Source organism: Coccidioides immitis (assembly GCF_000149335.2).
Source record: "Coccidioides immitis RS genomic scaffold supercont3.3, whole genome shotgun sequence".
Classification (NCBI taxonomy): domain Eukaryota; kingdom Fungi; phylum Ascomycota; class Eurotiomycetes; order Onygenales; family Onygenaceae; genus Coccidioides; species Coccidioides immitis.
In genome coordinates, this window is record NW_004504308.1 from 3282442 (window position 1) to 3299012 (window position 16571).

The following is a 16571-nucleotide window of genomic DNA, read 5'->3' on the forward strand; positions in this document are numbered from 1 at the left end:
TCGTTTGCAGACATAGTGGATGTGGATAGAAGAGGCGATATACATCACTATGATCTATAGCAGAAATCGAACCGAAATTTCAGTTTCTTGTCCCTTTTCCAATCCACGAACGCCAATGTGGAGCGTTTCATTAGGGACGAGGTCAACGCAATTATCCTCAAACTTAACGGCTTCTCGCTGGGAATACAGTGCCAGGCCTTTCACAGGAATGCAGGACGATAATTGAACTTGGCATGAATCTTTGGAAAGCGCCACTTTCAGCTCGCTCGACCGTTGGATATGTACGTATTTCAACGGTTCTGGCCAGTTGATGGATCGTGCAATTTGTTCTCCGCTCTCAAAGAGATATGCCGCTATTACCAGGTGGAATGTTGTCCCTTCTTTATCACCTATGGAGGGCGGGATCTTGTATTGTGTAATTTCAGTGCTCTGGTTTTGTTCCAGAACAAAACTATTAAAGAGAGTCTCAACATGTATTTCTTCTCCTGTGACAATGTCGAAGATCTTCACGACCACTTGCACCTCTTTGGTCTCAAGTGTGAAATTGGATGCCCATATATCGATTTTTCGCATATCTGGCCCAGCATTTGATGCCTCTCCCATTGGGCGTTTGAGGCCGACGATTATAGGTGCCAACTCCCGTCTAACTGCGTAGTATGCATGCTTGGGCCGGAGGTAGTAATCCGCGATGGCCCATGAGGTCACTGGCCAACAGTCGTTCATCTGCCATACCAATGCACCAGCACAATATTCTTTCCCCAACCCCTTCCACTGGCGTCTCCACAGCCGATAAGCAGTGGCCAAGCATTCCGCCTGCATTACCTGCGTACAATGGATATATTGCTCGAAGGGATCAAAATTGTACCTGATGTTTTCAACCATGTATAAAGCCATTCGTTTCTCATGCCCGACAGCTTTATTGTGGAAGTCAACAGTGGAAGACTGTGGGTACCTGTCATGGTCATCGTTCCCGCCAGGGAGGTAAGAGTCTATGGTTTGGATGCTGGGAAAGGCTTCCATACCAAATTCCGAAACAAACCGACCGGACATCTTGTCGAAATTTTGATATTTCTCCTGGGTCCCGTGCCAGACTAAATTAAACATGTGAGCAAACCGGCATGGACATATAGAATATCGACTTGAAAATGGCATACCATTCCATTGGTGGATGTCTCCCTCGAGTGGATCGGCGCTGGTTCTGCCTCCCCATGGAGAACCAAAGTGATAATAAGTGTCAGGACTATACATACTCATCACATCAACCAGCAGTTTCTCGTAGATGTACCTAGCAGGAAATGATGACTTGAGCCAGCTAGACGGATCCTGATCACTTGGGTTGTATTCCAGCTTTTCACTTTCCGCATACTGGTAATCTTCATTGTTCCCTGCCCAAATCACGATAGACGGATGATGCCTAATGCGTTTGACATTGGCTATAGCTTCTCGTTCCACGGTCTCGAGAAAACTTTTGTACGCTGGGTAGTTCCCGCATGCAAACAAAAAGTCTTGCCAGACAAGCAAGCCTAGCTCATCGCAAGTATCGTAGAATATTTGCTCTTCATAGATACCACCGCCCCAGACCCTGACCATTGCTTGATTGCCATCAACAGCTAGGTGCAGCCACTCTCGATATTTCTCGGGCGATATTCTCGGGACGAAATTGTCTCCCGGGATCCAGTTACTGCCCCCGCAGAAAACGGGGACGTTGTTGATTTCAAAAAAGAACGATTCACCGGAAGTTTCATCTAATGGTCTTTGTACTAGCCTCGCTCGGCGGAGCCCAATTCGCTTGGATACGCTATCCAACTCTATACCGCTTCCTCGTAGGATTGCACGTACAATGTATAGCGGCTGGGCCCCATATTTTGCTGGGTACCAAAGTTGAGGATCCCGGATGAGAAATGTCGCAGTTGCAACGCCGGCATCTATATGTGCGGATTTTTGGGCCTTCGTATCACCTTGGTAGAGAAGCTGTAGAATTACTTCGTCCCCTTCTCCCTCCACTTCAACGGTCCCTGCTACTTCAGCATTCTCAAGAGACTTGTCAACGTCAGTACGGCAATATAGATCAGCGATAAGAGACGTAAAAGTTTCAAGCCTGATCGGTCTCCAGGGCCCACATGTCATGAGCATTGGCCCCCAATCCCACCCCTAAAACCATAATATTAGCGACGACACCACCGTATCAAAGGTATACCTCACATAATGATACTGCGCTTTTCTGACGGCGCATCTGCTTGGGTCTCCATTCCAACAACCCCAGATATGCTCGGGATGCCTTTCCTGAAACCTCTTTCCGATCTCAAATGCACTCTCAAACGTAATTTCCAACGTATTCTCGCCGTTCCTGGGTTCGAGTATCTCAGTAACATCGACTCTTTCTGGAACGAACATGTTTTCGGTCATCAATATTGTCTTCCCATTGAGATTCACCGTGGCGTATGTATCGAGACCGTCAAAAGCAAGGACTGCTTTAATCGCAGTATTGAGGCCTAGAGGCGTGGGAAACGTAGTCCTATACACCCATGCTTTTTCTCCAACCCACTGTACCTTGTCTTCATTCTTTCCAACGAATGGATCCTCAATGATACCATGCTGCATGAGGTCCAAGTGAATGTTTGTAGGGAACTGCGCAACGGGAAGAAACCTGCCACCTTCATCGTTTGCTTGCTTGAACTCCCACTTTTGGTCAATTGGGAAGATTGCTCGACGAGCGGCGCCTTGCACCATTTTGAACTGAGATTTTTTCTTTTGGGCAATAAAAGCTAGCTGTTCAAGACGGATGAAAACTGCATCATGTTAATTAAACGAACCAAAGGTGGTATTTATGCTCGTCAGACCACGGCAAGGATATCGTATGAGGACCTTGTCTCCCTGGGGTACACGAGGGCTTGAGCACATTTGTCCGGAAAAGAAGTCGGAAGCTCCGTTGCTCACAGAGCCTGCATGAGGTGAGGTGGAAGGTCCTCCGTCGTCAAAGAGGAAAGTCCCGAAAACATATCCGTGGTTGAGATGCTGAGGTCGCATTTCACTGCCATGCAGGTCAGGCGACCAGTGTCCATGGACTCTGATGTTACGCAGGGGCGTAGGCGGAGATAATCACTGGGATTGAATCTCCAATATCAAATGGACAAACGGGATATCTTCCCCAAGGTTCGGCGCCAAGTCTCTCGCCCACATTGGAAAAATTGTGGCGCGGAAGATGGAGAGATGGATGCGGTTGACAGCTAACTAACTAACAAGTTAACAAATAATCAACCATGCACGGAGTATGTAGTTCTCGTTATCGTATGTATTATGTACAATACTCGCATCTCTCGCCCGAAAGCAACGAGAGAACTAACCGCGAGTCGAAAGAGTCCGTGGCATTGCGTCGGCAAACAGGACGAACGGAGCTCTGCGGTGAGGAGAAATAAGCTCCGGGACAATCACATCTCCAATTTCAACCTGTGGAAGCACTTCCGGAGCTGCGCCAGAGACCGCATCTCGACCCCGCAATGTGTTAATGCTCGGGGAAACTCAAAAGCCAACAGTTAACCGCAGGATCATCGAGCAGAGAAATCCTTCTGGGCCAATTGTGCACGAATTCCACCCGCCTTCGCCACGATGTTCAGCTCTCGCGAAGTAGCTTCAAAGGCCGCGCGAGCAGCCAAAAGGGCCCAACGGATCACAACCACTGTCTATAATTCCACTCCAAAGAACAGAGCCCATGCGAAAAGATCATTCGGAACAACATGCGCTAGAGCGGAGGAACGACCGACATTCAAAGGTCAACTGTATGAGAGTACACAGCAGAGAATACAGCGTGAACGGGCAGAGCTTGAGCGGTATGCTCGGATGCAAAAAGACTCGTCTGCTTTGCGAAACACAGCAATTACTTTCAGTACGTTTTGTTCTATCCAATTGCTTCGTGTGGAATGAAATTTTTTCTCTTTCCTTCAAGCTTACAATGGCATAGCTGTCCTCGTCACGGCACTTGGATGTTACTACCTAGGATCCTTAAGACCTGCTGCCTTACCGGAATCGTCCACTACGCCTCTATACAGTGCTCCAAAGCCTCATCACGATACTTCACCGGGTAACCTTCAAGCCGCCTGGTCTGATTTTATCCACATTGTCGGGAAGGAAAATGTTTCCACGGACAAGGTTGACCTGGATGCGCACGCCGGATCGGATTGGTCGTCCTACACCGCGAAAGAGAGCGAGAGGCCATTTTTAGTCGTATTCCCTTCCACCACAGAAGAAGTCTCTCGCATAATGAAGGTTTGCCATGATAGAAGGATCCCAGTTACGGCTTTTTCGGGCGGCACGAGCTTGGAAGGACACTTCTCTCCCACGCGAGGTGGCGTCTGCGTCGACTTCGCCCGCATGGGCAACATCATAGCTTTGCATGAGGACGATTTAGACGTTGTAGTGCAACCAGCGGTTGGATGGGAAGACTTAAATGAAGAGCTTGCCAAGCGCGGGCTATTCTTCCCTCCTGATCCTGGCCCAGGTGCGCAGATCGGAGGTATGGTGGGAACCGGCTGTTCTGGGACCAACGCTTATCGATACGGAACGATGCGCGAATGGGTACTCTCATTGACCGTCGTTCTTGCCGATGGAACTATCATCAAGACGAGGCAGCGTCCCCGGAAATCCAGCGCCGGATATGATCTTACAAAACTGTTTATTGGCAGCGAAGGCACGCTGGGCCTCGTTACTGAAGCCACACTAAAGGTCACGCCAAAGCCAAAGAGCGAAAGTGTCGCAGTAGCTGCTTTCCCATCGATTCACTGTGCTGCTGAATGCGTTGCTCGAGTCGTTGGTGAAGGTATCCAAGTTGCAGGTGTCGAAATCCTGGATGACGTTCAAATGAAATGCATCAACGACAGCCAGACGACGAGACGGACATGGAAAGAGGCCCCGACTATCTTCTTCAAGTTCACCGGAACGCCCGCCGGGGTCAAAGAGCAGATTAAAATTGTTCAGAAGATCGCTAAGGATACGATGGGCCAGTCATTTGAATTTGCTCAGGGACGAGATGAGATGCAGGAGCTGTGGAGCGCAAGGAAGGAAGCCCTGTGGAGTGTCATGGCGATGAAAAGAGACCAGAACGATCACGTCTGGACTACTGATGTTGCGGTACCGATCAGCAGATTGCCTGATATCATCGAACAGACAAAGGAAGATATTACAAAAAAAGGGCTGCTAGGAGGTATCTGTGGACATGTGGGTGATGGAAATTTCCACGGTAAGTTCATCAGGGCGTCCTTGGTATGCCGCGGTGATGCTGACATTGCACCGATGCACAAGCTATCTTATTATTCAATGATAGCGAACGTAATGTTGCTGAAGGTGTCGTCCATAGAATGGTGAAACGAGCTGTTGAAATGGAGGGAACAGTTACCGGCGAGCATGGAGTGGGACTTATTAAACGAGACTATCTTCCTCACGAACTCGGCGACTCTGCCGTGGATACTATGCGCAAGGTACGTTTCTCACTGAAGAAGTTACAGTTCGGAAATGAGCTATCGTACCGTGGCTGACCTCCTCGTTTAGATCAAGCAAGCTCTCGATCCACTATGCCTTCTTAACTGCGATAAGGTCGTAAGAATGGAGCCTCCAAAGCAAGGCGAGATCAAAAAGTGGTAAAATTTATGTATGCAACATAGTACTTTATATAATCTTAAAATGTTTGTATGATATGTCGGAAGCGCACGCTTTTCATCGCTGTCTACTACGCCGTACAGTTGCCAAAATAGTATTCTTTAATTTTGTGAAGCCGAAAAAAAAATGTAGAGCCAAAAAAGGAAACCCGCCCGAGCAGAGGCTCGAACTCTGGACCCTGAGGTTAAAAGCCTCATGCTCTACCGACTGAGCTACCCGGGCTTGGTTAACGTTTAACTCTTTCAACGTATTATAAGCGCCAAGTATATCGCTATCCGAGACAGACAAGCTAAAGCGGCGGGAGTGGCGCGATCCTTCTCATTTGTCGGCCAATAACAACGGCAGATATAGCCTCGGCTGCCTGATTTCAGCCGCCGCTTTCACTAGATGACAAATCTACAACCTCTTCGTAACGCCGAAAGGGGCAATGGACGATCGATCATGGGGATATTCAGCTGTGAGCGCTTGGGCTGCTGGGGAGCCTTGGAATTTATTACCCAGCTGTGCCTTTTCTTGGATACACCTTTGCATGCGATTACCGTCTCCAGTGTTTAAATCACCTACTTATTCCTATATGTTTACATACGGTTTTAGCCCAAACACTTTCAATGTCACAACGATTAATCAACATTCAGCTGCTCTCCACATTTTGCATAGATACCATGGTCTGTGCGGTCATTCGGTAGAGATCAATATCTAGATGCAAAGAAACTGTTTATTGCACTGGGCCTTGCTATTCTTTCTGTGCTGCTTACACATTCTCTCCGTGGATACCAAATCCTATTTACTATGTACTCCGCCTTAGTTCCAGAATGGCATTTGGATATACTTTCAGCAAGCTCTTTTCCAAGTGCACCCCAGACTCCGTCTTACCATACTCCTGCGGAAAATTCCTCACAAAGGGCTCTTGAGGCACTTACTCCGGTTTCACAGGAGGCCCATGGACATCTGAATGAAGACAGCAACAAGAGCCAGTCGGCAACTTGTTCAAAGAAGAAAAGGGTGTTACCAAAGGAAGTTGTGGCGGTTCCATCTGAATCGGTGACAAAAGAGGATAAGATTACCAAGAAGCGAGGTCGGCCTCGTCTTCACACCGAAAATGAGACGCCTGCTGATGTATGTTTTATATCGAATTGAGTCTTGCATGGGATACTCACACATGCTTAGCGGCGGCGAAGACAAATAAGGATTGCTCAGCGGGCATATCGATCGCGGAAAGAGGCCACTATAGCGTCACTCAACGAACGGGTGGAGCAACTGGAGTGCACAGTTGATGAAATGAACAAGACATTTTTAGCTTTCAATGACGATGCTCTCAAATCCGGCGTTTTGTCTGCGCAGCCGGAACTTGCACAACGATTACGCTCTGCTACACAGCGATTTATTAAGCTTGCGTCCGAAATTTCGCAAGATGATGCGCCGCAGGAAGACGCGCAATCGGGCAATGCTGCCACTATGGAAGCTCCAAACAATGAACAATGTTCACTAAATGCTTCGGGAAATAATCCCCGACCTGATTACACTGAACCTGAGACTCTTATCGCTTCTTATGCGAACGTACCAGCGACTCACGCGACCATTCCGATATGTTCTCATATCGCGACGTTACCCGATGTCTGGGACACGAGTATGGCGAGTAATCACTTTTTCAATTATAAATCTTGGTGCGACGAGGAGTCACAATCGCCATTGAAGAGCTCAGCATTCATTCCTCGACAACCAAGCCCACATCATCGATATACCTACTGTTTTCAGGAAACTAGTTTTTCCCGGCGTCTTCATCGCCGATGCCTGGAATTCGGATATTCAGCCCTCACTGACCCGTCCTTTAATGAAGAGAGGTTATATCGCAAATTCAAATTTACATTTAGTCTCGCAAAAAGAGATAGGGTAGCTCATATGTTTTCCACCCTTCTCCAGAGGAAAGCTGGTGAGCCTCTTGAATTTTGGAACAAACCGTTTTTCTACATCGGTAAAGCTGGTATGCATTACCCTTACCAAGATGAATTCGGGAACGTGATTTTCCCGCCAAATATGCATCCGCCTGAACGGGCGTTTGGACCGCTCCCATTTCACAATGCCGAAAGACCACATCAGTTCAAAAGTCTTGATGAACTCATCGAAGCTATTGGATTTGGCGGGGACTGGTTTGATTGTCACGACGTGGAAGGATATCTACTCGAAAAGGGGATCAAACTGAGTAGCCTATCATCCTACGTTCTTGTACCTCCATCAGCCATTGCTGCGCGGATATCCAACGCCAGCTCTCCATCAACAAATTCATCTATCGGATCACAAGTTACGGCGGCATCGCCGTGCTCCGCTACGCTTGATGACCCAGCATCACAAGCAGGATTCGCGACGGCCGCAAATAATCCAATATCCCAGACATACTACCCCTTCCAAAACGAAGTATGCTCACAGATGATGCACCTTCTCGGTCTTGATTACGACCCATCTCTAAGGTCAAATGGTCCTCCACAGCAAACAATAAGCCCTTCGTTCGACAGTACACCGTCCCTAATATTAGACGTAGACAAATTTGTTACACGTAAGTTAAAACTTATTCTTCCAAAAGCAGAATCATAAGCTGCCTTTATAAACCTAAGAAAACTGACACATTTTCTTTCTCTTGTCTGTAGAACTATCCCGTAGAGGTGTATGCCTTGGTCGGGCACCTGGATTTCGCAAGCATGATGTTGATGCAGCGCTGCAAGCGGCTGTTAGCGATGTGTCGGATTTCATCCATTGAGCTAAAATTAAAAGGAAAAAAAAGAAAAATGGAAACACAGGCCGTGAGTACTGCTTTTGTGTGTTGGGATACCATTTGGTTACCTCTTTACAGTATCCCGTTCGAATGAAGGCAAATGAAGAAGAGAAAGTTGAGTTGCAGCCACGGAACAAGTCATTATGATGTAAATACAATCATTGCCGGTGATGAAATTTCAAAGATACCATGGTTTACCTTTTTTTTTTTTTTTTTTTTGTGGAAAACACACAAGAAAGGAAACAAGACAAAAAACTCTATGGATGTAAAACTTTTATACAATGTAGTATGTTTTAGAGTATGCTCCGAACCATGGAACTCAAGGAACAGTACAAATATATCTAGAATAGAAAAGGGGAGAATAGACAAGGTCATAGAATCATACTTCCAAATTTGCGCAACCGAAATGCAACTCATATCCCATTCATGTGGTAACCGAAAAAAAAACAGCAATTATACTTCACAGCAATACCAAAAAAGAGGGTCGCTTTTAGCACCTAGAAAATGATTGCAAAGACCGAATGCATCAAGTCTCCATGTAATGCATGACATTAGTTGGAAAACACTTGTGTTATGTTTTGGTGCATCAAGATGTCAAAATGTCCAAAAAAAAAAAAAAAAAAAGGCAGGATTCAAAAGTTCATAAGACTGAGTAGAATGAAGAACTGGGAATCCAAACCATTGAGTACGGGCACGTTTTCGATTCCAAGAACGTCCTAATACCTAGTTATTCGGACTTTGGTCAAGGTCCAATCGTCCGACTTGCCGGTGTTCAACGCCTTTCAATGATGGCGTTCGCGCATAGTAACAATTGTTGTCCAGCCAGCGCAGCAAGCCTTTGCCATTTGATGGTAACACCAGCAACATATCGTAGAGTGATTTAACAAGGTAGACGTGGAGCTGTGTCCTGGCCGGATGGGTTTAACAGGTGCCTTTCCTTCCTTGACTCCAAGGCTCGTCCTCGACGAATTAGGACTTGCTAATGGCGATCCACCAAAAACTCTCAATGGTGATTCGAGTCCGGTTGGAGAAGTAACAGTATCCGCGGCCCCATGGGCAGGATCCTGTGTTTTATCGGGAAAGGCTAACTTTGCATAGGCTTGGGAAGTCATGTCGTGCCAATGTTTGCACTGGCAACATATGACAAACATTTTTGCAATTTGTTGGCCAGGCGTTCGGCTTGATCCAGTACCTTGGGGTGACGCACCAAGCGCTCGGTGAAGGCTTAAAGAGCTTGGAGAGGTAGGGATATAGTCGGACGTGGAGCGTCGAAAATGACTGGGCCCTGGTGTGGCGGATGATGGCTCTTTAGAAGGGTTAGCCGATATTTTCTTCCCGGTGTTTGCAGATAGACGAGGGGAATCCAGACTCTGTGGCGTTTGCGTCTTGGGCTGCGAGTTGCGGTCTCCAGATGGTTTGTCATGGACAGTATGACGTAGTGTTTCTGTTTCTGGCGTTTTGGAATCGGATCTGGAATTGATATCTACCGACACCGCTCGTTTCCGTAGCTTTTCCCTTTGATCACCACCCATGCGCAGTCTCTGCATAATATCGTTTGAGTTTCGATTGGGCCGCGAAGAGTCCGTTATATCGGTTGATTTCGCAGTCGAAAATCCATTTTTCTGACTGTTCGGACTGTCCGGTGGACTAGTAGTAGTGGACAAAGGACTCGAAGCAACCGTAGTCGATTCAGACTTTGAAGATGCCACGGCAGACCCAGCCTGACCCATTTTCTTTCGTCCCTGTACCAAGTCCATACTGGCACCACTGTTGCTCCTTCTACCATGCCCTAAAAACCGCGGGATGGTGAGTCTCTTGGAATCTATGTATGCTTGTAAGGAATTACGGCGCCTAGCTGGATTTTGTGCGGTTTCAATAGTACAATGTCCTTGCTCTTCAGCTGCGGAAGTGTCATTCCCCTTCTCAGGATGTTGGACAACAAGAGGTGGTCCAGCCAATGGTGATGAGCGGAAGTTAGCGTCCCGAATGTGGTTGGAAGCTATACGTGGGTGTTCGAGCCTAGAAAAATTCGCTTGCGGAGGCGTGGGCTCGATGGGTTGAGTTTCACTGCCATTAGGTGTGACGCTTGCCGCACCATGCTGCGATTCGTTCTGGCTGCTGGGGGTGTAGGCATTTCGAGAAAGTGGCTGGGACTGTTTGGCACCGGGCGAAGACGAATGTTCCTCTTCACGAGTATTGGTCATTTCGCATTTCGTACTTTGCACAGGAGAATGTGGGGAAGAGGGGTCCTTCATAGTAGGGGTATCTTTGGGCGATCCATGCTCAACCGGGGACATGTCTATTGTTTCAGCTCCATCTTCAGAATTTTTCAAGCCGACAACCGGAGTTGGATGGCGCTCATCGCTCGGAATCTTGCTCCGTGCATCCTTATCAGCGGGTCCCCTTGCTTTGATTTGAATGCCAAGGCAGTCCGTGCCGGTGATCGCGCGAGAACCTAGAGATTGGCTCAGTGTTGCGGCTTCGGAAGGTTGCCTCTGAGAGCGAATATTGTGAACTGGCTCGAACGGCATTCGTAGTTCCTGATTTGCAAATACTCGATGTTGCGTAGCGATGTCCCCTTCATCTGCTCTGCCATTCATATTTCCCACACGCCGACCATCAGGCATACTTTGACGCATCTTGGGGTGCGCTGATACTGGATCGAAGGATGTTCGCGCGCCTCTGATCACTTCAAACGCCTTTGCGCTTGCTCGCAAATCTCCATGCCTCTTCACCGTATGGAGAAAATGCCTATTGGTATCGGGTGGGGTATTTTCTGTAGCAGATGGCTGATCAGCACCTTGCCGCTCCTTGGGTTTAGTAGATCGACGAGGCCAGACATTGGGAAACTTTAGTTTCTTCCCCGATGCATTATCTCCACCGAAAGAAAATCTACGACTTTCCTTTTTTACCTCACCCTGATATTGATCATTAATGGAATTGGCCCCTGATGTTCTTCTGGACCAAAATGATCCACGCGATGAAGCGGCAGACGGTAGCGGAAACGCACTATGGGCACTCGAGGCTCTGCTTGAAGCCGCTAGGGGTGCTCGCTTCTGCAGCCGTCGAGGCTCCCGTGAATCAGCCCCTTTTCTTCGTTTAGCTTCCTGTTTTAACCTCCGCTCAAGCTCCTTCTGCTCCTTCTCCATTTTCTTCCTTTGCTCTTTTTTCTCACGCCTCTTTTGAGCAGCCCGCGACCATGATGGCGACACGCAAACCTGCGAGCTAATTGAGTTGTGGTCATCATCTTTGCGGCGCTCTTCCGCGCTGTTGACTTTCTGAACGGGCTCTGCATCGTTCAAGGCCAGCACTTCGTCGATTGTAGCGGCGTATTCTCCAGGAGGAACTTGAATGATGTTAGCCACAGAAGTTATCGCGGAGTCTCACCATGCCTACTCTTTTGGCAAACAAGATCTGAATTTCTGTATTTTGAACTTGGGGTGCGGGACATTGACCGGAATGACATCGATCGTTCAGGGGTGTCGGACGCATTATGGACTTCATTCGAATGGTATCTGCGGCGCTAGATGACCGTTAGTGGTTGCTTTATCATCACTATATCGTAAGTGAACGATGTATGTACATTACCTGATAGTGAGTGTCATTCGACAAGCCAGGCCTACTGTTTGTAGAGCTGGCAGTATCGTACACACTATCCGTTTCGTCCGACTCCTGGTCCATTTTACCGTGGGGGATTATGGGATTTCAACTTATAATTGAAACCGCGAGTAAACGGAAAGCCTTTTCAGCTGGGATTTGGTGCAATCGATAGGGAAGGGTGCACTGGCAAAAAGCTCTGTAGAAGATTGGAGGCTTCTAGGTCACACGGTACTCTGGATCCAAGTTTAGCAAATGCACATACAGTGCACAGGCAAGAGTGCTTTATTCTGTTAACATAAAGCATGGAGGGGCCACAAGGAACTGGAGGCCTGCAGTGTGGGACAAGGGCACTTGGGCAGTGCAGCTGTGAATCTGTAATTAGATGGAGAAAGGATAGAAATTTAGACGAGACAAAGCGAGTGACAAGAAGCTGGCATCCAGACAACTTCAATACAAGGTAAAATTAAGTAATAAGTATCAAGTTCATCTCAGACTGGCACCATGGTAGGTCAGCTTCCAACACAGATCAGCCCACAGAGGACCGGCTGCCAGGGACATGTAACGCCTCCCATGCGGTTATATGCACAGAGAGCAATAAGAAGAGAACCAAAGACAATGCCCCGCAAAGTCATCACTATCTCGGTGTCCAAAAAAGAGTGACTGGTATTGTCGACAAGTCTGGTGGAAGTTCCCACCTCTAACAGGATGGTGAGACAAGTGCATGAAAACACCCGGGTCTCCTCGGCGTAGCGCTCATGGGCCATTTTTAGACGGAACTAAATACGGAGTAAATTGCCACCCTAAAATGCCACATGAATTGGCAGATGACATCCAAGAAGGAGGTGGGGGCACATGGGCTGTCAAGAAGGCGCTTCAGGCCATTAACAAACGGCCGCCACGGGCCCATCGACGAAGCTGCTGGCGGCTACGTGGCGCCGCAACTCCCCGAAAGAGATGGCTTTCACCAAAGCCATATCAGATTTAGTAGAGAATGTTTCAGCAGAGCCAACCGACAAATACCGACATTATTTCCATCCAGAGTCCAGCCAAGTGGATGGACGAAGGTACTCCGTACTGCAAATAAAAAACTCTGAAGGTGGCTTGCCGGGCTCGAGTTAGTGCCGGAGGATGGAGTCTGTTTGGAGGACAATGACCGGAACCGTCTCTGATTCGCTAGCAGTGGCTGCAGCCGAACACATCGTGCTGCAAGAGAGTGTCGGTGACCGTCTTTTGACTTTTGTTCTTTTTTTTTCATTGTTCGGCGCGGATTGTGGCTTTCTCAGCGAAGGATGGATGGTTAGGTTGTAAGAGCGGAAACCTTTATTCTCTGTGATTTGTACTCCGTAACTGACAGATAAATAATCCTGAGATCTCGATAGTCTCCCATCCAACGCCCGCCGATTTCAGCGCACTTTGTTCGCTTTTCCCGGTTCCGTGAGGTCGTCAATACGAGCGGTGAATCTCAATACAGCCAATTCGGCTCTAACAGTGTCCAGCGCCCTTTGAGCTCGGAATGTGTGTATGTACTCCATACATACATACGTTTGTCCTCCCTCCCAACTGCTAGAATGAAAGAGAACTGCCAGACGATCATCGCTGTAGACGTCCAGTTACCTCTATCATATCACCCAACTACCAGATCCAACGAAAGCTACCCGCATGGCATAACGTATGCTATGGATCTTGATGAATCCATACACTGCGCTTTTCAACCACTAAACGCGGCGGGAAGGGCAACCGGGCTCACATTGCATTCCCATCTATCTCCTGAGTTCCAGTCTACCTACAATCGCGAGCTATTTGCCATTGGCGCGCAGAATCCTTGGAAAATAACTTGGATTGAAGCTTATGAGAACACTAGGGACCTCCAGTTCTGGCAGGTATATCCTACGGCAAAAATGGCCTGGTTTGCAAATGCAAAGGCAATGAGGCGAAAAGGGAGAAAAAAGGAAGAGTATATATACACAACTTCGCCAGCCATTTCGCTCTCCTTCTATATCGACAACTATTGGAGCCATTCTACATCTCCAGATGCCATCAAAGATTCTGAAACTATTGGTAAATTTCCTTTCAAAACCAAACTGTGAAACCCAAAAGACAAACATGGCAGTCGCTCCAGTTGCTGCAGCCTTGACTCTCTTCTCCCCCACCCAGTAACTTGCAGACTCTTAGAGGGGATTATATTCTGCAGGTGCTGCGTTGTGTTTGCTGACTTCACACCATGTGGAGGGAATCATAAAAACCAATCACACCTCACATATGAGCTACAGTCTTTGAGAACAGCACCATGTCTATATCGTCCATATTAGCTGAAGCTGTTGGCGTTCCCTTCTCATCAAAGCAATCATTATTCTTAACTGGTTCTTTCTCTACAGGCTTGAGACAACGTGGAAAATCATATTCTGATCTGTACTTCATTTTCAAAGGACCGTTACTTGCAACACAAAAATTTTTGAAAGTAGCTAGCAATGCCCAGAGCTTCCAATCCTACTCACCTTCTTGAACCGTATTGCGAGGTGATGATACCCCTATTATTCCAAACAACCATCTTTGAGCACATCAGCTAGATAATCATGGCCCTGTATTATATGGTGAGATACACAATACCTTTGAGCGTGCGTTGATTTTAGATGGGCATGGCGGCATGTTGGTGAACATGACTGATTTTGCGTTGCGAGTGAACAGTGAAGGCATGGTCTCTTTTACTATAGCCTCCCTGTTTAGCCGCCACTTCGCCCCATTCATGTGGAGAGCCCTGTGAAAGAACTATTTCTGTTTAGAGATATCCTCTCAATTGAGCCACGAATTTTTTAATACGATGCCACAGATAAAGTCGGAAAGCTGAATGTGGCCCTCACTATATTTCCAGGCACACCCCAAGTCCATGCTCTTTGGAAATATGGATATGGAAATGGCGGAGAGGCACCGGTATCAACCCATGGCTCTAAATATCCGATTGAGAAAAGGGGCTTGCAACTTCGGAAATTCTAATATCGGGACTTTATTTCCAGGTCACTGAGATCCAACGTTTGGAATGACGTTTGCTGCAAATTGCGTCATTTGTTCTTTGGGGAGAGGAGCGGAGATTAGAAATGACGGCTGAGTAATAACTCTACGCCTTGCTGCGCCTGTTAACTACCCACAGGCCGGTACTTCCACTTTCAAGATGCATGCCTTTGCTGTTGGAGAGCTCTGCTGGAGACGGTTGTCGACACACTGCACCAAGGTGTAGTTAACTCCGTAGTAAACTGATCAACACACGGATAAGGTTAATTTGGGTTCAATGACCCATGGTTAGAGGAGAGCATACCCGCCAACGGATTCTTAAAAAAAGATCTCAACCAAAACTGAGAGTCTCCGCTGGAAACTTTCTTTTGATCCAATAAGTACCTGCTACCTGAAGTCTGTTTACTCTTTCATTGAACCTTAAAGTCAAAATCTCAGATCACATTTCTCACTCCCATGGGCAGAGTGAATGTATTCGCATGTCAAAATTCAATCTATCAGGACCTTGGAACATATTCCTACACAGTCAACCTTTGTACGCGTAACACACCAGGTTTCTGTTCGCTATGGTCGACTCTTTTAGAAATGACAGTGTGAAATGTCTGCGTTGCACTCGGCGATCTGAGAACACAAAGTTTTCATCATTCTTGAATTATCTTGTTTAAATAAGATAAGTCAGTTCCTGGAAACGGAGATATAACCCATCTGTCTGCATGTTGAAGCAGGATAGTTTGCGGCTACATACATCAGCTCCGGCCTCATTAGTCTCCAGCCTTTGTTTAGCACATATATCTATTCAGCATAGAGCCGTCGAGAACGGTTAGTAGCCTTTGTTGGGAGATTCTACTGGTGAAGCTTAGCGGACTTCAGGCTATTAGTTAAGTAGTGTATAATATATATACCATTTGAAAAGAGCCGGGATATACATCAAATCCATCCCACGTCCTTGGAGATAACATTCAACCCGCCACAGGTCACATTCCCTGCCACGCGTAACCGCGCTATGAAGCTGGGACAGTGACGGAGAATCGGGTCCCTCGTCCGACAACGAAAAGTTTGTCTTCTCCCGATGCCTTAATTTCAAAGACCGATTGCGAAAGTGATACAAGCAACTCGAAGAATTCGAGATCAACCTTGCCCTACCTAAACAACATTTCTTGCGCAGCCCCCGTCTTTGACCCATAAGTTCCCAAGTAAAAGTCTCTGGTAGGATATCGCCGAGTTGGTTGTATGCTGACTGCTTGTCAATTTTGACTGTCCTTCACCAGAGCGCGATCTCATGTCATGTCTATCGGCGTAGAGGCCAATGCCAACCACCGGCTGACGAACGTAGGCTACTAAACCGGAGCGGATGTGATATATCTACCCACCTAACCAACCCCGACAATTCCAATTAGCACGAGAGGATGGTGTTTTATTCCTTCACTCTGCACTCATCGGTTTTTGATGCACCCACATCCATTGTTATTCTTGCTGAGCAACGAAGGACGCCATCCAAATTGAAATAGCTGACGACAAGTGTAACCTTGTAGCGTAGTCGAGTTTCATG

The 16571-nt window shown here is 47.4% G+C and overlaps 7 protein-coding genes and 1 non-coding gene across 8 annotated transcripts; 3 read left to right on the plus strand and 5 right to left on the minus strand.

The window, feature by feature from the left end:
• Positions 1-54: 54 nt before the first annotated feature.
• On the minus strand, positions 55-2818 carry CIMG_07714 (beta-mannosidase; the record flags this gene model as incomplete). Its single annotated transcript, XM_001240550.2, has 3 exons — positions 2203-2818; positions 1155-2151; positions 55-1091 (listed from the first exon to the last, which is right to left on the minus strand). Exons 1-3 carry the CDS (start codon positions 2728-2730, stop codon positions 55-57), a joined length of 2562 nt encoding a protein of 853 aa, XP_001240551.2. The 5' UTR covers positions 2731-2818.
• A 651-nt stretch (positions 2819-3469) lies between these two features.
• On the plus strand, positions 3470-5634 carry CIMG_07713 (glycolate oxidase, subunit GlcD; the record flags this gene model as incomplete). Its single annotated transcript, XM_001240549.2, has 4 exons — positions 3470-3883; positions 3959-5233; positions 5296-5471; positions 5542-5634. Exons 1-4 carry the CDS (start codon positions 3607-3609, stop codon positions 5632-5634), a joined length of 1821 nt encoding a protein of 606 aa, XP_001240550.2. The 5' UTR covers positions 3470-3606.
• Positions 5635-5798: 164 nt separating this feature from the next.
• CIMG_15079 lies at positions 5799-5871 on the minus strand. Its single transcript has one exon. It is a non-coding gene; the product is annotated as a tRNA-Lys (tRNA).
• Positions 5872-6438: 567 nt separating this feature from the next.
• CIMG_07712 (uncharacterized protein) lies at positions 6439-8401 on the plus strand (the record flags this gene model as incomplete). Its single annotated transcript, XM_001240548.2, has 3 exons — positions 6439-6765; positions 6817-8200; positions 8292-8401. The coding sequence occupies 3 exons, from the start codon at positions 6439-6441 to the stop codon at positions 8399-8401; spliced, it is 1821 nt and encodes a 606-aa protein (XP_001240549.2).
• Positions 8402-8517: 116 nt separating this feature from the next.
• Positions 8518-12659, minus strand: CIMG_07711 (uncharacterized protein). The gene is made up of 3 exons (XM_001240547.2): positions 12005-12659; positions 11813-11939; positions 8518-11762 (listed from the first exon to the last, which is right to left on the minus strand). The coding sequence occupies exons 1-3, from the start codon at positions 12095-12097 to the stop codon at positions 9199-9201; spliced, it is 2784 nt and encodes a 927-aa protein (XP_001240548.2). The 5' UTR covers positions 12098-12659; the 3' UTR covers positions 8518-9198.
• Positions 12660-13584: 925 nt separating this feature from the next.
• CIMG_07710 (uncharacterized protein) lies at positions 13585-14103 on the plus strand (the record flags this gene model as incomplete). The annotated part of the gene is made up of 1 exon (XM_001240546.2): positions 13585-14103. One exon carries the CDS (start codon positions 13585-13587, stop codon positions 14101-14103), a length of 519 nt encoding a protein of 172 aa, XP_001240547.2.
• Positions 14104-14269: 166 nt separating this feature from the next.
• On the minus strand, positions 14270-14710 carry CIMG_13315 (uncharacterized protein; the record flags this gene model as incomplete). The annotated part of the gene is made up of 3 exons (XM_004445113.1): positions 14270-14423; positions 14512-14579; positions 14624-14710. The coding sequence occupies 3 exons, from the start codon at positions 14708-14710 to the stop codon at positions 14270-14272; spliced, it is 309 nt and encodes a 102-aa protein (XP_004445170.1).
• Positions 14711-15519: 809 nt separating this feature from the next.
• On the minus strand, positions 15520-16484 carry CIMG_12007 (uncharacterized protein; the record flags this gene model as incomplete). The annotated part of the gene is made up of 5 exons (XM_012358531.1): positions 15520-15540; positions 15768-15795; positions 15925-16165; positions 16261-16384; positions 16479-16484. 5 exons carry the CDS (start codon positions 16482-16484, stop codon positions 15520-15522), a joined length of 420 nt encoding a protein of 139 aa, XP_012213954.1.
• Positions 16485-16571: the final 87 nt, after the last annotated feature.

Coding starts and splice junctions, on each gene's coding strand:
- CIMG_07711 (XM_001240547.2), bottom strand. CDS start 12,097: ATGGACCAGGAGTCGGACGAAACGGATAGTGTGTACGATACTGCCAGC. Junction 11,940..12,004: donor CGAATGACACTCACTATCAG/GTAATGTACATA, acceptor ACGGTCATCTAG/CGCCGCAGATACCATTCGAA. Junction 11,763..11,812: donor AGATCTTGTTTGCCAAAAGA/GTAGGCATGGTG, acceptor ACATCATTCAAG/TTCCTCCTGGAGAATACGCC.